The following is a 22985-nucleotide window of genomic DNA, read 5'->3' as shown; positions in this document are numbered from 1 at the left end:
AGTTAAATTCACCTAACCACACAGGTTGCTGGCCCTAATCCCTTCCATCACTCCACTAAAACTAAAAATGACTCCAGGATCAAGTCACATTTCCAGACCATGTTTGCGATTGAATAGGCCACCTTTGAGAGCGAGTAAAGCACATGAGCCCATTAAAGGCTCTGACAAGTCCAGCAGGAAGGAACATGGTTGAACCTCATCATTTCACAGAGACGTTTGACCTGAGATTCCCTCCTCCTCCAAAATGTATTCACCTTGCACAGAGCAGGTGGTATACCCAGGAATGCCGATTGTGAGATAGCCCTGAGGACAGGGAAATCTTTAAGCTCGGTACTACCGTGGTCTGTGTCCTGTGTCAGAAAACCAACTCCCCTGTCAGAAGCAAGAAGGACAGACTGGAGAAGATGATTCTGGAGGCCTGAAGACTGGTGGGGAGGCCACCAAAAGATCTGAGCAAGGGCCACACGTCAGCATAGAGGAAGGGGTACAAGAGCTGTGCATGGTGGAGTCATCTGACGGTGAAATTTAACCATTACAGCAGTGCTACTACTGAACCAGGGCATCAGGCTCAGTGGTTCTAGGCTTGACCATAGAGTTGAAGAGTGGGTGGACGAAGCAAGCCACTCCTCCTCATCCAACCCGGTAGCCAGTTCCAAAACAGGGGGGACGATGACAGACAGTATAGTTTCCAAAGAACCCTTCATTTGTGCTGTGCTGATGCTCTGAGGCCACAAGCTGTCTCTGCTTCTGAGGCATGCAAGCAGTAAGCCAGACAAGCTCTATGGCATCAGGGGTAGAAGAGCCAATCGATGTGCATTTATTAAATGCCTGCTGTGTACTTGCCTGAGTGCCAGGTGAACCCAGGTCTGCACACCAGCTGGATGGCCTGAACAAGTTCTTAGCCCCTCTTATTAATTTTCCAGGATTGCTCAACAAAGTACACAAACATGGTGGCTTGAAACAATAGTTCACTCCTTTGAAGTTCTGGAGGCCAAATCAATATTGAGGTGTCTGCAGGACCGTGCTCCCTCGGGAGGCTCTAGGAGAGGGCCCTGCCTTGCCTCTTGGGCCTCTGGTGGCTCCAGGGTTCCTGGGCTTGTGGCCACTCCAATCTCTGCCTCCTCCCATGAACCTCTCTTCATCTCCCATCTCCCTCTCCTTTCTACTGTAAGGACATCAGTAATTAGAGTTAAGGTGGGCCCTACAATTTATCTTGATGATTTTATCTGAAGATCCTTAACTTAATTATATCTGCAAAGACCCTATTTCCAAATAGGGTCCCATTCACAGGTGCCAGAGGTTAACACTTGGATCTATCTTTTCAGGGGATACAATTCAAGCTGCCATACCCGTTCATGCCTCTACTTTTTCTTTTTTTTTTTTAATTAACATATAATGTATTATATGCCCCAGGGGAACAGGTCTGTGAATCATCAGTCTTACATCTTTCACAGCACTCACCATAGCACATATCCTCCCCAATGTCCATCCTAGCCACCCTATCCCTTCCCCTCTCCAGTAACCCTCAGTTTGTTTCCTGAGAATAAGAGTCTCTTATGGTTTATCTCCCTTCCCAGTCCCATCTTGTTTCATTTGTTCCCTCCCTTCCTCCCACAATCCCCCACCCTGCCTCTCAAACGCCTCATATCAGAGAGATCATATGATTATTGACTTATTTCATTTAGCTTAATACCCCCTAGTTCCATCCATGTCATTGCAAATGGCAAGATTTCATTTTTTATGGCTGCATAGTATTCCATTCATTCTTCTTTATCCATTCATCTGTTGATGGACATCTAGGTTCTTTCCATAGTTTGTGCCTCTACTTTCTTATCTTAAAATGGAGATCATTTCAACACTTGTCTCATTGGGTTCTTAGGATGCTGGTGAGAAAGGTTATGTTCGTAAAACCCTCAGGAGAGTGTCCTTGGCTTCATGTGCTTCTCATTTAGTACTCTGAATATGTCTTTCCAGCCCTTTCTGGCTTGCCAGGTCTCTGTGGACAGGTCTGACATTATTCTCATGTTCCTTCCTCTGTACATAAGAAATCTCTCCCCCTAACTGCTTTTAAGATTGTGTCCTTGGATATAAGACTGCAAATTGTACTATTAAATATTGGGAGATTGGTCTGTTCTCATTGATCTTGGGAGGGGTCCTCACTGCCTCTTGGACATGAGTGTTTGGAACTTCTCAAGTAAAATTTGTTCAAATATATCTTCAAGAACTCTCTCTCCACCCCCTCAAGGATCCAAATAATTCTGACATTGGAACGTTTCATGGCATTGTTAATCTTTCTTAGTCTGATCTCTTGGGCCTTAAGTTGTTTTTCCCAGGCCTCCTCGATTTCCTTCTTCTCTATTACCTTCTCTTCTAGCTCACTGACTCGTTCTTCTGCCTCATTTACCCTGGCAGTGAGAGGATCCAGTTTAGACTGCATTTCATCAAGATAAGCAAAGGAAACAGTCAACAAAACTAAGAGGCAACCCATGGAATGTGAGAAATTTGCAAATGCCAGTACAGATAAAAGGCTGGTATCCAAGATCTATAAAGAACTTCTCAACTCAACACCCAAAAAACAAATAAATCAAAAACTGAGCAGAAGACCTGAACAGACACTTCTCCAAAGAAGACATATGAATGGCTAATAGACACATGAAAAAATGTTCATCATCATTAACCATCAGGGAAATTCAAATAAAAACCACATTGAGATACCACCTTACACCAGTTAGAATGGCAAAAAATGTCAACGCAGGAACAACAAGGGTTGGAGAGGATGTGGAGAAAGGGGAACCCTCTTACACTGTTGATTGGAATGCAAGTTGGTGCAGCCACTTTGGAAAACAGTCCCTAAAAAAGTTAAAAATAGAGCTACCTATGACCCAGCAATTGCACTACTGGGTATTTACTCTGAAGACACAGATGTAGTGAAAAGAAGGGCCATCTGTACCCCAATGTTCATAGCAGCAATGTCCACAATAACCAAGCTGTGGAAAGAGCCAAGATGCCCTTCAGCAGATGAATGGATGAAGAAGATATGGTCCATATATACAATGGAAGATTACTCAGCCATCAGAAAGGATGAATACCCAATATTTGCTTCAACATGGATGGGACTGGAGGAGATTATGCTGAGTGAAATAAGAGAATAATAATAAATAAGAGAGAAAGATAATTATCATATGATTTTACTCATATTTGGAACATAAGGAATAGCACAGAAGACATTAGGGGAAGGGAGGGGAAAATGAAGGGGGCGATATCAGAGGGGGTGAGGAACCATGAAAGACTATGGACTCCAGGAAACAAACTGAGGGTTTCAGAGGGGAGGGGCGTAGGGGGATGGGTTAGCCTGGTGGTGGGTATTAAGGAGGGCACATATTGCATGGAGAACATGGTGTTATACATAAACAATGAATCATGGAACACTACATCAAAAACTAATAAAGTACTGTATGGTGACTAACATAACACCATAAAAAAATAAATACATAAAATTTTTTTTAAAAAGGAAAAAAACCCTCAGCAGGGAAAATGGACAACTTATTCATTAATTGACATGTGAGGGGAGTCTCGTACCTGTCCTTGCAACTTACACCCACCTGATGCTCTTGCTTCTATGCACTATGATTCCGGACCACCAAAGTGGTCATTTTGGTGGCATATGGATTATGGCAAAAATGTTTTTCATATTCTGTCATCAGTCCCAAGTGTGTAGGGGAGGAAAGAATGTCACAGGCCACAGCTATTGGTCACTTGATTGGTCATGACAGCCAGGACAGAATGCTGCTTGTGCCCTGAATTCCAAATGGGCTGGGGCTGCTGGGCATGACAAGGATTTATGGGGAGCATCTCAGCACAAACAGCCACCCCTGCGCTCATGGGCACATTCCTGCTTCCTGCACTGTCTGAGCACACTGGGCCAGGAGACAGCCATCCAGGCCCTGGGAATGCACAGACAGCACGATGTTCCAAAACTCTCGGCACAGAGAGAAGAGGGCAGGTACACAGACGGAGATGCAGGGAAGGAAGTCCCTCGAGATGGAAGCTCAGTTTCAGACTCACAGTGGGATCCAGGTGGGAGTGCCTGCTAAGAAATCAATTAGTTGCTCATAGGGTACTTAATGAAAAGGTGAGATCGCCACCTTTGACATCAAGCTGATCCACAATGGAAGGTGGGGCAGACATCAAGAGGGTAAAAACGCACAACTCAGCATCTGGATGAAATTTACGATGGTTCCCAGACCTCTGGGTGATGGGGTGGATGGCGATGAGGCTAAGAGTGACAGAAGAGATTGGAATGCCCATTCTACTAATGAGAACCATGCCTAAGATTTCTGGAGCACCCACTCCAGCCCAGCCAGGCAGGGGGCTGAGCCCTTGGCACATAATCTTTTATTTAATCCTTGTAACAGCCCAATGAAGAAACTCTTATTATTCACATTTCATCAAACCGAGGCAAAGAGAAGCTTATGTAACTTGTTAAACTCTGGTCCAGCCACACCGGCCTGCTTCCTGTTCCCCAGCGTAGCCCACTGGTTTCTCTGTAAGACTCAAATAACTGAAGGGGACATTCCTTCTAATTCCCGATCCTACCTCCCCCTAATTTCAACTGAGTATCTTTGTGTACTTAAAGAAATATTAATATGAACTTTACTTCAAACAAGGATTCTGTCCATGCATGAGGCACACCTCAGCTTGGCACTTCCTGGCTGTGTGACATCCTTCATCCCGCTGTCTCTCTCTGAACCTCATCTGTAAAATGGGTCTGAGGCAAACATGACTCTGGGGGCTCTTGTGAAGAGGTTCTCAGTGGAACCCAAGGGAGAATGTGCGCTGTAAAATACAGAGCAAATGGGGAGCATGGTCACAGGGCAGCTAGAGTCTGGCCACTGGTTGGAGGCACACGTCCAGCTTCTAACCCAAGAGCCCCGATTGGAGCGTGTGTGTCCTGCCTCGCCCGCCTCACCCAGCCTTCCCCGTTCCCATGCCTGCTGAATGCCAGTCTGAAAATTAAGCTGAAACATCTTTAATCACAACATGTTATGGTTCCAAGGGACAGATTTTGCCTGCTCTGACAACTTCAAGATGGAATTATGTCTGCAAGTTAATTTGCTGGAAAGGATCCACATTTCACAAAATTTTCCTGGAAGCCAATACGAGCAATTAGAGCATGGACACACTCCTGGCCCAGGGATTTGGGGGTGGTGCAATGAGATTAACGCATATTCAGCACATTAGAGCACCTGAGGGCCAAGGGTCCCCCAGGACAAGCACAGTGCTCTGAAGAGTCAGGGTCCATCACCCTGGGGCCTCCAGCCTTCACTTTTTGTTCAGCTGAGGTGAAATTCACAGAATTACCCATTATAAAGGAGCAACTCTTGGCATTTAGTACATTCTCAATGCTATGTGACCACCACCCCTCCGTAATTCCAGAACATTGTCATCTCCCCCAGCGGACATCCACGAAGCAGTTACTCCCAATTTCCCCTCTCCCCCTCCCACCCAGCTGGGCAACCCCTAATCTGCCTTCTGTCTCTGTGGCTATGCCTACCCTGGGAGTTTCATAGTAGATCCTACCTGTGCCAACCTAAGACTGTTTCCTGCGAGAGGCAGCAGGCTTTATGGGTTCTAAGCATCCCCCATTGTTGGGACGCCTGACCCGGTTGGTGTTGGTGCCAAAGGCAGAGGGACATTTACAAGGTGCGGTTTCTTCATCTTAACTCAGACCTTACCCCACCTCTGTTCATGCTGACAGAGAGTCATGCCCCCCAAGTCCACCTCCTCCAGGGGACTTACCCTGCCTCTGCCCTAGCAGACCCCCTCCCCCACACACTTGGAGCACCCTACTCCCCAGGGGCCACACCAGTGTTTCCTGTGATGCCCGCTTGTGGCTTACAGAGGGCAGGAGCCACATGGCACAGTGGACAGAGTCCTGGCTTTGCCCTCGGAGAGTCAGGTTCCTGTCCCGCCTCACCCCTGTGTGCCCTCTCTGAGGGGTGGTGAGTGTAAACTGTGGCACGCGGTGACCTTCTCTCTGTCCTGTCTTTGGCAGCCCCAGAAGTGTTCCAGGTGTACGTGGACGGAGGCCCTGGTTACTCGTACCCCGTGGACTGGTGGTCCCTGGGTGTCACGGCCTACGAGCTGCTCCGGGGCTGGGTAAGATGTGCACCTGCTTGGGGGACACGGGGAGCTCTAGAAGTCGGGGGTCAGGTCAAATTGGACCAGGGTGCTATTGGCTGGCCACCCGGCTGGGAAGGAGCCCACGTGAGGAGTCAGAGGCCCTGGGTTTCAGTTCCGATGACCCATGTGCCTGAGGTCCCTGAGCATTAAAGCGGCCCAGAGCGAGCTTCTGGTCCAGCTGCCTCCTCCTGCTCATGGGGAAATGGATGTTCATGGGGAAGGTCTTACATCAAGGTCGGCATCTAAACTGTGGCAGTTCAAACACCTTGGTATCGTGATTTCAAACACTGTCCTCTTTTGACCCACAACGCGGTGCGCCTGCCTGATTTTCCAGTTCAATTTGAAGCTCTTCAAATATAGGGACCATGATTTTTTTGTTGGTTCTGTATCTTCCCCCCAAATACATAGCTCGATGTCCCATAAAATGGGACATTCAGTATGTACTTCTGTTTATTTCATTTCATTTAATTGAGGATAACTAATGGCACCTAATAACTCATTTTTACTTTAATGGGAAGAATTATGACAAACTCATTCTGAGGCATTTTTCTTTGCACAAGTATTGTTGGAAAACAATGCCACTGAACCTTGGTTTCCTTCTTGGTACAACGGGAATAAAAGCCTTCAGACTGTTTCTTGGAACTGAAGTTGCCATGGGATCACTCTGACCCCAGACAGAGACCCAGGGTTTGCATGTCACTCACCTTGGCCACTCCACTTCCCAGTGCAGAGCCACAGGCTGCGATGTTCAGGGTCTCACAGTGATTTGTGTCCATGCACATTGAGGCCAGAGGAGGTGCACTCTTGGAGGGCGAGAGTCTCCTGCACGGGTGATAAAGGGTGAGAAATGAATGAATGAATGAATGAATGGTAAGAGCAGTTTGCAAACCATCAAAGCCATGTGAGTGCAAATAATTATTATTTTTCATCCTGTAGCTTAAACAACTATCGTCTGCTCTTGGTCTCAGTTATTTCCTCTGAATTCCTCAAAAGCGTAATTACTATATATGGTGTTTTTAGAATAAAAAAATATATATATATATACACACACACAAGTACGTATATACATATATATATATATATTTAGTTTTCTCAGGCACTGAATGAAGACATTCATCTTTTCTTGGCTGGTTCCTTTACCATCTGCTGGTTTCATTGATATGCGCAGTCAGGAGGGAGTGTGACGGTCCCTAACATTAAAGGAACCAGAGGACATGGGCATCTGCCAGAGGCTGTTTATCTGATGTCCTCATTCCACCAGAAGTTGCCCCAAGCATGACTGGATGTTCACTGGCACAAAGTACATTTTCTGTGTTAAATAAAAATCAATCGAGTCAATTTGAAGATTGGCTTCATTAAACTATCCGTGAGTCCAGCGGCCCCTCATCTCACACATTGCAAGGTGCTCCAAGGAGGCCTACAAAATGGAAGGTTCTTCTAGGAGGGTGGGGCAAGATGTTATTAGCAAAAGAAGAAGATTCCCTCTGACAAAGAGCTTTCTAGGGGGAAGGGCAAGGTTTCTTCTCTTCAGATCATCTGTCTTTCCTCTCAGGGTGGAGAGGACCCAGGGGGCAGGATCCCAGGCCAGGATTGAAAAATTCCTGACACACCAGTTAAGACTACATTTTGGGGGGAGGTTGGACCTGCAGTTAGGTTATGTATTAAGCCCTGGTTTGGGAACTCCTTCTAAGGAACAGCATTTTGGGGCCTGTGGGCTTTGTGCTTTTTTTTTTTTTTTAAACATCTGTCATTCTCACGGGTCAGAACAGTCAAAGATGATGACTTGGCAAAAAGCCCCAAGGGTAGAGTGGTTCTTGCTGCTTCCAAAATAAATTGTTTCGTTTTTAATGCGACAGGGTTTTCTACTAAGAGATCCAAATGCCACGTTCAAGGGAAGAAGGAGAAGCACACAGTGGGATCGGGGACTTTGATGTAGTGACAGAATGACTGAATGAAAGGATGCCTGTTACATGGTCGCATAAACCTTTCTCACAAGTGTCTGGTCTGGCTTCGCCTTTGACAAGTTTATGCAAACAGTTAATTCTAGGTTTTTTATACATACAGGAAACAATCCCTCTTGGTTAAAAAAACGAAAAACAAAAAACTATACCGAGAGGCATTCCTGCTTATCTCTGGGGTGTGGAAACGGCTGTCCTTTCACCCCAGAATTCTTCCATCGTGTCAGTGACAGCATCCCTGACAAGTGGTCATCCACCTGTTTGTTCCTTGAGTCCCTCAACATCCAGGGAGCTTCTTACCTCCCAAAGATGAGAGCCATAATGGGAATTTTCCAGTGTGTGTTCTAAGATCTTAGAGTTGGAAAGAGTTAGAAGAGGTAAGATCAGGACAGTCCCCTGGCTAGGGACCCAGGAATACTCTAGTCTGGTAAACAGCCATCTCTTCCCACATGTTCTGTAGGGAGAGAAGAGGAATCAAGTGTCATCAATGGGCTTAAAATCTCAACACAGAATCCCATGGCCTGGGTGGATCCTATAGGCTGGACCAGGGACATAAGTAGGATCTCTCTGCCCAAAGTAGACTCTTAGTCCTCATCCTGCACACCTGCCGAGTGAAAGAAAGAGACTCAAGACTGTGACCACCTTCCCCTCCCCACCCCACCCCCAGTTCCCTATTAGAGCACAGGTCCCTTGGTCTCTCTGAACTGCGACCACACCCTCTGATTAGAGAGGGGAGGTTTCCAGCCGTAGACCCAGAGAAGGGCCTTAGGGACCTCAGCACAGCCGTTGTCCCCCTTCCCATCTGCCAGGCTCCAGATGGCATCCCTGACAGGTGCTCACCCACCTGTTTACTGGTTCCCTTCAGCATCCAGGGAGCTCCTTACCTCCGGGAAGAACCTGTTCCCTTTTCTGACCGCTTGAATGGCGAGAAGGTGTTTCCTCTCACTCAACCGAAAGCTACCTCCTCATTACAAAGGGGGGGGATCTTAGAGGAGTTCACAGGGTCAAATCCTGGTTCTACCAGGTGCCTCATCAGTGATGTTAACCGAAGCTGAGAAATAGATCGAGTGCTCAGAATCCTCGTCTGTTAATAGGGGAAAAATTAATAATATCCACCCAGCAGGATTGCTTTGAGAATTAAGCGATTGCGACGGTGCTGATGACCCAGCACGTGCCTGATGAATGTCAGCAAGCCTCCAGTCCTCACTGTGATTTCTGCCCCAGGGGGCCTGCCAGCAAGCCTGCATCCTCTCTGACTTAGCACCTTACCATGCTGGAGCCAGGCATGGCTTCATCTGAGCCCTGGCTTCCTCCATCATGAAATGGGGATTATGAGGCCAATGCACAGGGCCACCATGGAGATGGTGAGAAAACGAGCAGAGCCCATGCAGCGTCCAGCATACATGTTAACTATGCTCCTGGCGATGACTCCGAGACAGGGCGGTGCAAAGTGCTAGCGACCTGCTCAGAGGAGCATGGAGAACACCTGAGGGAACAGATTAGCCTGGATCCCAGAGGAGCTACTAGAGGGAATAGCATGAGTACAGGTGGGGAAGAGCCACGGAGGCGGACACAGCAAACATTTCTGACCGTAGAGCAGTCAGGACACAGTCAGGGGCAGTCTGTAGAAGCTCCTGAGGTCAGCTGGAGACACTCGGGTTTGCCAGGTAGGCAATGTGGTGCTGTCCGTGGACATGGCCGCATGGTGGTCGAGTGGGCATGTGTCCTTGGCAGTCACACATTTCCAGGCTCCCATCCTGGCTTTGCTGACATTCATTCGGGCCCCCATCCTGGCTTTACCACATAGTCTCTGAATGATCTGGGGTGAGCCCATGTCTCATCTACCAAGTGGGGGGATGGGATTTCAGGCCCAAAGCACAGGGCTCCCTGACTTCAGCACTGTGGACACATGGGGCTGGGGAATGCTTTGTGCCAGGACAGCTGTGTGTAGTGTGGAATGTTAGCCACATCCCTGGCCTCTCCCTCCCAGATGCCGGCAGAAATCTCCTGCCACTGGGTTACGGCGGCCAGAAAATATCTCCCAACATCGTCCAATATGCCCTGGGGTCAAAATGTCCCTGCTTGTGAACCGCTGCCAGAGAGGAACCAAGAGGACTAAATGAGATCTGAATGCATGCTCGTGGCACATTGCATTGCACAGTGGGCTCTCGGTGTGGACAAAGAATAGAGACCCAAACCCCCACCTATGGCGCCCTGAGGACATGTACCTCTCTGCTTCTCCCCAGCCCCCTCCCTGACCTTGCCTTTGACCCCAGGCAGCTCATCTCTTTGTGATAGCATAGACAGAGAAGGTCGGGGGTGCAGAGAGGTGTATGTAAAGAAGGAGGGTATATGGAGCTCTCGGAGAACTAGGTCTACCCCCATGGATGGGCTCAGCCGCAGAGTGGAACAGGGAGTGTAATGGTAATGGTGTGCAAAGCTGATGGAAGGAGAGAGGCGGTCCTTGAGCTGAACACTGACTTCTGGTCCCTTGGTAAAGCAGAGAGCAGTGTGCCAGCAGTCAGGACCTAGGAGGAAACGGACTCTGTTACCTCACTCTTTGGGTTTTCTGTCTCCATTGAGGTCAGGGAAAGAGCATGTGGGTTATTCTGTGGTTTTCAGGCTGTGTTTCATGGACCTCTAGGACCCAGCAGAAGTGACTGAACAGTTCTAGGGGTTGCAGAATGCTGCTTCTGGCTTTGGAGATTTCATAGCCCGAGGAAGTGTTCTTCACTTTCATCTGTTCCATGTTTGGGGTTTGGAGTAAAAAGGTTTTTGGGGAAAAAAAATTGGATTAGATGCTCCCCAAAGCCCAGCTCAGCTCTAACAGTTCAAATAACAAGTCTATAGCAATTCTCGTCCCCTTTCTTTGATTTCTCGGTAAATTGGCATTTTTTGTAAACTGAGTGTCCCAGAATAGAGACCCACCCGCATTCCATAATGAGTATATTGGTGCCCTGCTGCTAAAAGCACTTTCCCCAGAAGTACATGTAATTACCTTAGAAATGTCACTTGCTTTTCTGAGTCAACACATCCTAAGGCCAATGCATGAGGACCAAGCTTCAGTAAATTCTTTCCCAGAACAGGTGAAATAGTGATCTCAGGTTTGCCGATACTCTCATAGAAGGAACTGGGCTTCTCTGCAGCTACCCATACGGACGAAGGCTGAGAAGGCAAGCTGCAAAGCGTATCCCTGCCTGGTGTTCCCAGCTTCTCTGTGAATATATTTAACTGCTGTGTTGGCCTCGTGGCTTATCAGGGTTACCGTAATGATTACCACCATGACTCTTACTGGTCTGGTTCCTTCCAGAAGCAGAGAGGACAGAGCTAGAGCGTGGCGGGTTTGGAAAGTGGATGGAAAAGCAGATTGATGGATGCCTTGAGGCAACCAAGAAGGAACGACAGAATGCAATGTGAATGACAAGAAAAGCCTTCCCATTTGTCGCTGGCCGGTTCTCCAGCCAGGTGCTTGGCCAGGTGGGCACTGGTGGTGTCAGAGAAATAGTAGGGACAGAGCACCTGCATCTCTGTGGGATGGGGCACGGTCGCTATTTGTCCCGACTTTCTAAAAGGAGGAGGTGAGACCGCTTCATCTCCCAAGGTCCTCCCGCCTCCAGCAGCTGGGTTTCCAGGTACAGCTGGGACAGGATGGGAGGAATGGTCTCCCCAGAGGCAGAAACGGGAAGAAGTGATCCGGAAGAGTCCAGAAACTGACGTCTCTGCTCTCACTGTTCACTCCTGTTATTTCTAATCATGGTAGCTGTTACTCGTGAAGTCAGGGGGGTCCTGCAAAGGCAGAGGCAGGCAGCAGCCTCAGGAGGAAACTCTAAAGTCTTCATTACTGGGACCATATTCTCCGCCTCTCATGACATTGGAAGAAAATGTTTGAAAGCATTTGCAAAGAATGTTAACATATCTAGTTAGCTGGCATTTCCAGGGAGCCCACAGGTTTTGGCTTTGCTCTGCAGATTATAGGGCAAAAGGGGGAGTTCCCAATTTGATCGATACGTGAAAGAGGAGGCAGCCGGTCAGGAAAAGATCCCTTCTGGGTGGGTGCATCGGAAGGCACAGTGCACTTCCACAGGCAGACGTCTTCCCCAGGGGAGCCCCATTTGCCGAAGATAAAGATTCTCCTCCGTTGCAGGGAATCATCACCCACCCAGGGCTCAGGACACGCTCACCTCCTTATATGGCTCAGGACACACTCACCTCCTTGTATGGCACCTCCTATTTGCAGCAGCCCTCTGGTTGGAGCCCATGCATTATGAAGCACATGAGCCCAGTACAGGCTCTGGCCCCCTGCAGGTGTCCAGTCAGTGTTTGTGATGGATGGACTCATCATGTTTGTCCTTGTGTGCGTGAGGCTGAGGCTGCTTGAGACCCTGAGAACACAGGAATGAGCACCATCCAAGCCTGCCTTCAAGGAATTCATAACTGATAATCAGGTTAACCTGGACAACTATGAACCCATTGCTCTTGGTTTCTCTAGTTGGCGGAACACGTGTGCTCCAGAAGTGACTGCCTGTTCCAGCCCTGAGCCATTTGACCATGATGCAAACTTCAAAGCATCTTGGCCCATGAAGCTGGGTGGAGGGTGAAGAGGGGGAGTGAACTCTGTGTGGGGTGGGGGGGCAGGTGAGAGCTCAGACACTGTCCAATCTGTGTACCCAGGGTCCCATCCCAAGTTCTGAGAGGTTCTTAGAAGCAAACAAAAAACAAAAAACAAAAAACAAACAAACAAAAAAACACCCATGCCCAGACAATGTTGCAAAAATGCATCAGGAGGTTTAATGCTCTGCTGACCTGGCTGGGTGGAGAGCAGAGTTATGCATTCTTGCTGTGGGGGAGAGAGTGGAGAGTGGCAGGTAGAAGCCTGGCCTCCTGCCATCCATCCACCCCACCAGACCCAGACTTTGGTGAATCCAGCTCTGTGTACTCCCAGCTGGTTCAGCCAGTGCTGGGAAATGTGACATGAGGCCCACCAGCAGGTAGGGACTGTGACTGGAGGTGATGCTCGGTGTCTAGTGGATGGTGAGAGCCACCACACCCACAAGCCTGGAGCAGGGACTCAGGAGTTAGGCTGTTGGGCATAGATCCCGCCTCTGCCACTTACCGGCTATGTGACCTTGCAAAGTTCATTTAACCTCCTGTGGCCACAACAGAGCACCCACCTGCTGGGTTCTTGGACCACCCTACCAGCCTGGTCCCTGTTGGCACATGGGGAGGGGCCACGTGCTCTGTGCTGAAAGAGGAACACCCACTGTTACGTGAAGGGAAAGCATAAACCACCCCCTCGTCCACACGGTTTTAACCACAAGGGCGGTGTCCTCCAATGGCTTCTCTCTGATCCCTTGTCTGGTCCTTTGGTTGCAGAGACCGTATGAAATTCACTCGGCCACACCCATCGACGAGATCCTCAACATGTTCAAGGTGGAGCGCGTCCACTATTCCTCCACGTGGTGCAAGGGCATGGTGGCCCTGCTGAAGAAGGTAAGGGACAGCCACATCTTCGACAACAGAGCCCCGGTTCTTTTGACTCCACTACGAGCTCCCAATAAATAGTTATACCTAACACATACGGCTCTTTAAAATTGTTGCCACAAATGGTCTTTCCAGTCGCTGAACTTTAGGACACAGGAACTCTCCTGACTTTTCTCCAGGAACTCTAATTGGCTAGAATAAAGCAGTGGTTCTCCAAGTGTGTCCCCTGGGCCAGCAGCACCAGCAGCACCAGTGGGGAGCTTGTTGGAAATGCAGATTCCCGGGCTCCACCCAGACCTTCTGACTCAGAAGCTTTTGCCATCAGCTCCCGGGTGGTTCTGAAGCCCGCTCGAGTTTGGCACAGACAGGAGATGGTGCCCTCCTTTGGAGGCTGGTGTTTAGCTTCCTGCCTTGAGATCCCCCAAGATGCTCAGGGTGGATGGAGGGTGGCAGGTAGTTGGGACCCCGTCATTTGTAGAAGGACGATGGTAACAGCAGCCAGTGGTGCTTGAGGGAATGTCATGCTCTGGGACGTGCACTGGTTCTTTGTAGTCCTCACAACCCTGGGAGCCCATATTACAGGTAGGAGCACAGAGGCTCAGGAAGGTGGAGTCCTTCCGCGGCACCACAGGGCTGTCTGTGAGCAGAGGTGAGGTTCGAATCCAGGCTCTCCCAGCTCCAGATGCCAACTCTTCCTCCCTACACCGCTGTCCATGAGATTCAGTACTTGATTCTTAGAAGTCAGGGGTCCTTAGAATCCACTGCCGACTACAATCACCTGGATGCCCTATGCACGTGCCAGTGCCTACACCACCTGCCCCTGCACCCAGGAGAACCGCTTGTCCAAGCAGGGAACTCCCATGGGGCACTGGAGTGCAATCTCTGTTTAAACCTGCACCCAGCACTTTGGGGCAGCCCCTAGGAGGAGCCTGCCAAGACCAGTAGATAGGACCTTGCCAGGTGTCTTCACGTGGCATGACCACAGCCCGCTCACTGGGCACATCTGGGAGATTTCTGCAGTGTTGGGGACTGAGGGGCGGGGAGCAAACTGGCAGGGAGGCTCTGACTTCTAGCTCCTACCTGTTGGCAGCTGGGTGCCACACACCCCTTAGCGTTGGCCAGGTCCTCACCAATCCCCTTGGGTCCCATCTTAATCACGCACTGGAAATGGAAGAGTTGCCTTTGCCCTTCCTGTTCTGGAGGAGGGAACAGGTGCACACCCTGCAGCAGCCTGATCGAGACCTTGCAGCTGGGGTAGGGTTGGGGGTAGACAGGGAGGGGTAGCAGGCCCGGGTCAAGGGTCCCTGTCTCGCCCTGTTAACCCAGGTGTTCTTCATGTTAGACAAGCCAGTATGTATTTGAAAAGCTGAAAGCCTCATTTGGGTACAAGGTGGGACTCTGTGGCTGCTTTTTATACTGCCCCGTCCTGTCTGTGCAGAAATTCTATTTGTGGAGAAGTTAAAAATTATACCCTTGGCTACAAATGAGGCCACTCTGTCAGGCCAGAGAAGTCACCACAAAGCTGTCCAGGGATAAATTTTATTACACTTTCGAACATCCGTTACCAGGCTGACAGTCTCATGATGAGGTGGCTAATTCTTTTTATATTTAATTAGAAGCCTCTGCAGACATCAGCGAGAGTGGCATGTCACGGGCGCTAGTCCCCAAGGACAGCGCGGTGGCTGAAAATCCAGGTCCTGCCACAGAGCTCCTTTCTGGGTGACCATCTGGAAGCAGCCTGCCCTCCGGGTTCCTCTCTGGTGACAAAGGGATGAGTATAGGAGACACTTCTAACAATGGCAACCCAGAGCACAGCATTAATGGAACATAAAAGCAGAGGCACCTTCATTTTTGCTAGATTTCTACCTTCAGGGTCCCCATTGACCTCAGCAGGGCACCTGGCTCTTGCAAGCATGTTTGCCATCTGCCCGCAGCTCCTGACCAAGGATCCCGAGAGCCGCCTGTCCAGCCTCGGTGACGTTCAGAGCGCGCCCTACTTGTCCGACATGAACTGGGATGCAGTGTTCGAGAAGGCACTGACGCCCGGCTTTGTGCCTAATGTGAGTGGGGGTCTCGTCCAATGGCATGCCATCCCTCTGCAGGGTCCCTTGCCCTGCTCTAGAGGAAGATCCTGAAGCTGGCCAGGGAGCCTCTGCTGGCCATGGCCGCAGGAGCCCCCAAAGGGCTCCCATTACGCCAAGACTGAGTGTGGATTTGGACCTTATTTCCAAGATTCCACCTGGAAGGCTTCTCTCCTTGTAGGTTTTTGTGGGCACAGAGCCTCCTTTCTTTTATTGAATCACACCCACTGTGTGCACAGGTCCAGGCACTTGGAGTGAGAATCACACCTACTGTGTGCGTCCACCCACGCATTCATCCACCCGCCCACGGACACAGCCGGCGTGGCCTCACTGAGTGCCCACATGGGCAGGCACCACATGTGACTCGAGGTGAAGCCCCGTAAAGAAAACGGTCTTGGCGCCCGTTGTCAGGGAGCTTATGGACGAGAGCAGGCCTCCTCAACCGTGCTACAGTCAGTTGATGTTAGAGCCAGATGATTCTTCGGTGGGGGCGTGGCCTGCCCATCAGGACTGTTCAGCCACATCCTTAAACTCTGCCCACAGAGTGTTAGTAGCCCTCCCTGGCTGTGACAGCCAAAACCATCTCCAGACATTGCCAAGCATCGCTGGGGACAGCTGCCCCTGTTGACAACCAGTGGGCTAGGAATTTTGTACAAACAACAAGCCAATCAACATACAAAGGCACCTATAAAGATCCAGGGCTGAGTCCTGGAGGGGACTGCAGGCTGTCCCACCCCGGGGGGCCCAGGCCATAGAGACTTGGGTTCACTCCCGCCTCTGTGACCTCAGGTGTGCTCCAGAAGGGCTTCTTCCCTGGACTGGGGAGACAAGAGAGGCCACCCCCCTCCCACAGAGCTTGAGAAGAATAAATGCCAAAAGGCCTCCAAAGTCTCAGAGCAGGACCTGGTACTCAGTGAGCCCTCATTAAATACCACCCTGGTAATGTCTGTTTTAATGAATAAGCCTGCTGGAGGTCTGGACTCCCTTGCTTGGCTTCCCCCAGAATGCACGCTCTGGATATGCCAGGAATGTGCTAGCCTCCTTGATGGTCCTCTTCTGCTCCTCTCAGGCCACGGAGATGAAACCCAGCGATCTCCACACAGTCCTTTGTATGGAACACAGATTGCCTAAAGCAGTCTCCCCGTGGCCAGGGCTGAGCCTTCCCCGAGGCTGTGTGCCAGATGCCTGGGGGACCCTTGGAGCCAACGGGTGTCGTGTCCATCAGCCTTTGGTAGCCCGCACCTGCTGCTCTCCCCCAAGCCCACCCAAATACACTCATGCATCCTCACGCACATACTCGCAGTCATGCACACTTCCACACAAACATGAGCAGGGGACCCCTGCTTCAGCCACACCAGGATGCCTAAGCGACTGCCCTCTGGCCACGTTTTTCTTAGCTATGTACCTGCCCACATGCTGCTTCCTCCGCTGGGGATGCCCTTCCTCTCCTTGTCCCCTGGCATCTCCTGTCCCTCCTTCGAGACAGCTTCAAACCCAGTGACTGACCCATTTGAGGGTCTCGGTAACTGCCTTCTGGAAGGGAGGCAAACTTAAGCATTGCTTCTGATGGGATACGCCCCAGGCCAGCCCCCTACCTCCTTATCTGGAGTGAATCGCAGCCTCTCTGGTCCTGCACTGGACAGGTATGTGGATCTACGTGAGCAGTTAATGCCATTCTGGTACAGGGCATCTGCCATACCCCCTTCTGGAGGCCAGAGCCCATGTAGCTGGGACTGGCCTCTGCCTGAGAGAGACCCCAGAACAACGGATGGAGCTTGGAGGCACTAGAAGTTCTTGATGTGTGATTGTCACACATACATAAACGGATGAACGATCATGGTCTAATGGGACTGAGTGTTCTGCAAGCCAGACGTTATTCTGAAATTCCACGTGCATTATCTCATACAAACTTCACAACAGGAAGTGGTTCTCGTAGATAGTATTCTCAGATTGAGTAACTTGCCCATGATTGTTCAGTGAGAAATTGACCTCAGGAAGTCTATATCCAGAGTCTGTATTGGAGCGAGCGAGTGAGTGAGTGAGTGGGTGAATGGATGGAAGATAAGTCAGGCCAGTAAAGACTTGGACCAGCTCTTTGGAAGAGGGTCCTGTGGACCTCAAGACTGTGGATGGCATAACCACGAGGCTGTATTGACGGAAGGGACTGGCCTCCCTAGCTGGGTATTGGGATGGACCACGGCCACCTGGCAACTTGGGTCCACAGTCCAGAAGTCAGGGGGACAGAATTCCTCCTGACCAAACTGGGTGGAGCCCAGCCTGCTCCAGCTGAGGGCTGAGGCAACCAGCATGAGGAACTGGGTGGATTATGGTCAGAAATGTCATTTTAAATTATTAAAAATGATAGTTATAGAAAAAATAGTCATAACCTTATATTGTGTGTGTGATAAAACAAGTGAATAAGTCACACTGGGTAACTGAACTCAGCCCGGCAAAGTGACCCTTCACAGGGAGGAGACTGAGGAGCCCCCTGGTTGTTAACAAGGGTGTGGATGAATGAGCGACGTCTGGAGCAAGAATGTGAGTGTGTTGCTTCTCCTCACAGAAAAAAAAAAACAACATGTTAGCTGTGTACCCCACTGTAGCAGTTAATCATTATGTGTTGAATGAATGAATGGATGAAGGCACGTCCAAGGATGGGTGGAACCAAGACAGACCGAGTCTGCCTCTCCACTTGCTTTCAGAAAGGGAGACTGAATTGTGATCCCACATTTGAACTTGAAGAAATGATCCTCGAATCCAAGCCGCTTCACAAGAAGAAGAAGAGGTTGGCGAAGAACAGGTCCAAAGATGGCACGAAGGACGGCTGTCCTCTGGTGAGTGGGGCCTCAGGAGCAGACCCCAGGAGGGGAGGAGGCCGAGACACCAGGGAACGGGAAGGAGCGAGGCTGCTTTTTAGGCAGGTGGAGGCATGTCCTTTGGCCTCTCCGCACACCTTCATTTGCAGTCAGTAAAGTGGCTCGATCAAAGGTGTGGTTTTACAGCACGAGACCCGCTGCAGGTGCACATGTCCGTCCGTCCGCGCCACTCACGTGGCCACGAGTCCTAGTGTGGGAGCCTCATGCATCTCTGAGCAGAGTGGAAGAAAGCCTTCCATGCAGGGGGTCACCACGCCATACTGGACAGTCCTGGGTGCCCTCTGGAAAGACTGTACTATGGAGCCACCCGAGGTTGGGGCAGGGAGGCAACTTTCGTGGGTCCTGTGGAGAGTTCAAGCCACCAGAATGCATTCTGTCACAATTCTGGAGGCCAGAGTTCAAGATGCAGGTATGGGCAGAGCGCCGCTCTCTCCAAAGGCTGCGGGGAGGGTCCTTCCCTCTCTCTCCCCCTTCCAGTGGGGCCAGGGGTCCTTGACCCCTTCCTTGGCTTGCAGCTGCTTCCTCCCCTACATGCCTCCTTCCCAGTGGTGCTCTCCTGTCTGTGTCCTTGGACCTTCGCACGGCATTCTTCTGAGGACACCAGCTATTGGTTGGGGGCCCATCCTCCTCTAGTAGGACTTCAAAGACCCTGTTTCCAAATAAGGTCCCATTCACCATTAGGAAGGCTTGGGACTTCAACACGTCTGTTTTTTTTTTTTATGATTTTATTTATTTATTTTAGAGAGAGGGGGAGGGAGAGCGCTAGTGGGGAGGAGCTATGGGGAAGGGAGAGGGAGAAATGACGCAGAGCAGACTCCCTGCTCACCAGGGAGCTGGACTCAGGGCTCGATCCCACAACCTGTGAGATGATGACCCGAGCCCAGACCAAGCGCCAGACACTTAAAGGACGGAGCCTACCAAATGCCCCTTAACACATCTTTTTAAGGGGCATGATTAACCCACAACTGCCTGTTTCCCCTTAAAAAGATTTAAAATTCTATTTTACAACCATATTGGTATGAAGATGAAGATAGCTTTCGATGTTAAAGGTTCTTTTTTTTTTTTCTCCAAGTTTAAAAAAATCTAAACATCTGTGTAGCCTTTAAAACTAGAGCTGGCCTGGAGACACCTGCATTTGTGCTGACAAGGGCGCCCTAGGGTGGGCAGGGCTCTGCACAGGTGCAGGGTGTCCATCCGGCATTCAGGCAGCCTCTGAGACATGTGTCACAGAGCACTTGTCCTCAGCATCTGTTCTCGAAGAGGACGAGCACCTTTGCAGGGTCGTCTTGACATTCCCCTCCCCCACCCATCTCACTTCTTAATTGGGCCAAATGAATATTCCAGCCATCAGGGAACCAACTTCATGATTTTCAACCCATGTTCCATTCCAACATGACTTTTAAGTTTGATTTAATGGCTTAAAATTGTGGCAAACATCTTCATCTGCCAGGCTCCCCTTACAGCCACCCATACCATCAGGGCTGGTCCAGCCACGTAGCTCACCCCTGGCCCCAAGCAGCTGCAGTCCCATTTAGGTCCAGCTTTATTCATCGTCACTCCTTGGTCATGGCCCCCTGGAGGGTGCTCCATCATTTACGCTCGCCTCTCTGCTCTTTGGCAGAATGGACACCTCCAGCAGTGCTTGGAGACCGTACGGAAGGAATTCATCATATTCAACAGAGAGAAGTAAGTCCTCCGCCAGCATCTGCTAGACAGAGCCCCCCACCCCCAACCAGATGGCAGCAGGTCTCCCTGGGAGAATGGTGATCCCTGGCCCCCTGGCGAAGCCAGCCATGGTGCAGGAAGGGAAGTGGCAGGTGGCCCCGTGTTGTGATCTTGCCTCCTCCATGCAGGCTAGGCACTAACTTCAGCTCCCTGGGCCTCAGGGTCTTCATGTGAAGTGGAGTAGCCATGGCAGGACCGGGCCAGCACACAGGGATGCTGATGCAGCAGGGCAGGTTCACAGAGGGCTCGGTGCCCGAGGTCCGGATGGAAACCGCCCAGGGTCCACCCCTGCCAGACTGAGTGTGACCGTGTGAGATGGGATAGCTCACTTCACTGAGCCTCATTTTCAGCATTGACAAAATGGAAATCCCTCACTTGCAGTGGGGTTGTTGCAAGATTAAATGAGGGTGGGAATACCATGCCACACAAGGTCGGAGTCCTCATGAAAAGATTTGCTATTCTTGCTATTATTTAAGGGAGTGAGATGGTGTGGGCTGGTCATGCAGGGACTCCGGCATCCCAGGCTGGCAGGCGCTGGGACAACACCAGGTTAGGAGGGGCTGGGGCGGGGTTGGAGCTGGCCACATGACTGCCTGTGCAGGGGTCGGTCAGAAAAGGAAGCAGGAGGCTCAGGCTGGGTGAGTGGCTTATCCAAGTGGGGCTGATTAGCGAGAGCAGGACTCAGGCAGGGCTGGGCTCATGAGGTGGGCGCCAAAGGCAGGACCGACAGCAGACTGTTCCATATGATGGACACTGAATGGGTCCTTGGGCTCGCAGGGCCTCTCAGATATGCTTCCGGCCCTCCAAGAGAGCCAGATGGGTAAGTCCCAGTGGGAGCCCTGTGCCGTCACCGGGTCTGTGCTGCAGCAGAGGGAATGTCTGCCACGGGAAACACGGCAGCCCAGGCGGCAGTGTGCCAGGCTCAGCCTGGGTGTCAGGGAAGCTTCCCAAGGCACCGTGCCTGGCTGGGTCCTAAGGGGTGAGAAGGGGAAGGGCATGGAGAGCCAGGAGTGGTACACATTGTACCAAAAGTACAGTACACAGAGAAGCAAAATGTAGACACAGCGGCCAGTGAAGAAGTTTGACTTTGGGGAGCATGCATGGGGGCGGGCAGTGGTGGAAGGTGAGGGACCCTGCTCAGTGTTGTTTGGGTTCCAGCCAGTGGGCTGCTGGGCAGGCAGGGCCCCACTCCCCATGAGGCACTGGGACAGGCCTATCATTTGTCCTGGGTGGTGACAGCTCTCTAACCGAGGGTGCCCAGGTCAGTCCCCCCACACACACACCAGGCTTGAGCAGCAGCCTCGCCCCTGCAGGACAAGATCTGTCTGGTGCCCATGCTCTGTCCTGCAGAACAGGAAAGACCTCCATGACCGCAGTCCCTCAGACCGGGGGAAGATGGCAGCAGACATGGGGGTGATTTCAGAGCTCACCGTCATTTCCCTGCTGTCCTGCCAGCTCTGAGGCTCACGGTCCCTCCCCAGTCTAGAAACCCAGCTGCAGGTACTTCTGCTCAAACCAGCTTGGGGACCCTGGACCATGGGCTCCAGGCAGCCATGTTCTGGTCCCGTCTTCCCTTCAGGCCTGGACGGAGGGGTCCTCAGAGAGCACCTGCTGGCAGACTCGAGCCTGTGGAATGCCTGAGCAGTGACGGACCCAAGCAGGCAGTGGTGGCGTGTCGCTCTGTGCCATGTGCCCAAAGACCCTTCATTTGGAATCCAAAGAATCCAAATTATTTCCTTCTAAATGAAAACAAGATTTTCCTCCTTATGTCACTGAGGGCTCGCCTCTGGCTCCATTTAGCAGGAACACCAGCGTAGGGTTACTTCAACAAATAAGATGTTCTTTCTCGCATGGAAAAGTGAACTGATCAGGGAAACGTAGTAGGATTGCCCTGCCTTGGGGAGGCCTCCTTAGAGATTTGTGGTCATGGATTAGAAGTGAGGCTGGCACAGATAACAGGCGTTGGCAAAAGAAAGAAAGAGAGGGGAGTCATTTCCCAGACAGGGGGCATCCAAGACTGGCATGGGCAGAAGAAGCAGGAGACAGGAGAGATGGCGGCTGTGGGGGGCGCTGTGGGCATAGGGTCGGACCTGTGGTTCTGATCTTGCATCTCTCCCTGAACTGACACCCCACACGCCCAGGGGCCCCGAATGCTGGTAGGCTAGCTCCCACCTTCCATATGTAAGGATCCCTGTGGTGGGCCTGGCTACATCCCACCAGGATGCTGTCTGAGCACCACGTTGACCTCTCCACATCCAAGTTCATTTCTGCTCCACAGTGAACATGGCCAGTGAGCCACGTCACACCCACCACAGCCCTCTCTGGGGCAGTTTCTCATCTGTACACGTCTCTGAGGGCTCCATTCAAGAGGTGGTTTCCCCAAAGCCGAGAGTTTTCCTTTTAAACCAAGGAAAAAAGTGGGACTTGTTTGTCCCCTGTGACGGCAGCATCTGCCATGTCAGTACATGAGCCATGGGAACATAATCTTCCTACCACATCTGCCGGTGGTCAGTGGCCTGACTGGGGAGGGGATGCCAAGATGCTGAGCTGGACTTGCCTTCATGCTTGCTGGGGTCATTGTGGCCCCAGGTGGCCTCCAGTGGCCGTCGGCTTTCCTTCTCCACAGACCAGGCCATCAGCTCACGGCAGACAAGGCCAGCTCTGTGGGCTCTGTGTCAGGC

At 51.0% G+C, this 22985-nt stretch overlaps 1 protein-coding gene across 1 annotated transcript in view; it reads left to right on the top strand.

Annotated features, from left to right (window-relative positions):
* The window catches only part of STK32B (serine/threonine kinase 32B), a 414569-nt gene that overhangs the window by 375070 nt on the left and 16514 nt on the right, over positions 1–22985 (top strand). The window contains exons 7-11 of the mRNA XM_080796953.1: positions 6056–6159; positions 13515–13631; positions 15557–15682; positions 18406–18537; positions 20201–20265. Of these exons, the coding sequence (XP_080653079.1) occupies positions 6056–6159; positions 13515–13631; positions 15557–15682; positions 18406–18537; positions 20201–20265 (544 nt within the window). The remainder of the gene's footprint in view (positions 1–6055; positions 6160–13514; positions 13632–15556; positions 15683–18405; positions 18538–20200; positions 20266–22985) is intronic.

The sequence above is a fragment of the Martes martes genome, assembly GCF_963455335.1.
Source record: "Martes martes genome assembly, chromosome: 2".
Taxonomy (NCBI): Eukaryota; Metazoa; Chordata; class Mammalia; order Carnivora; family Mustelidae; genus Martes; species Martes martes.
Note: the sequence above shows the minus strand (reverse complement) of the source record. Positions and strands in the feature narration are given on the sequence as shown.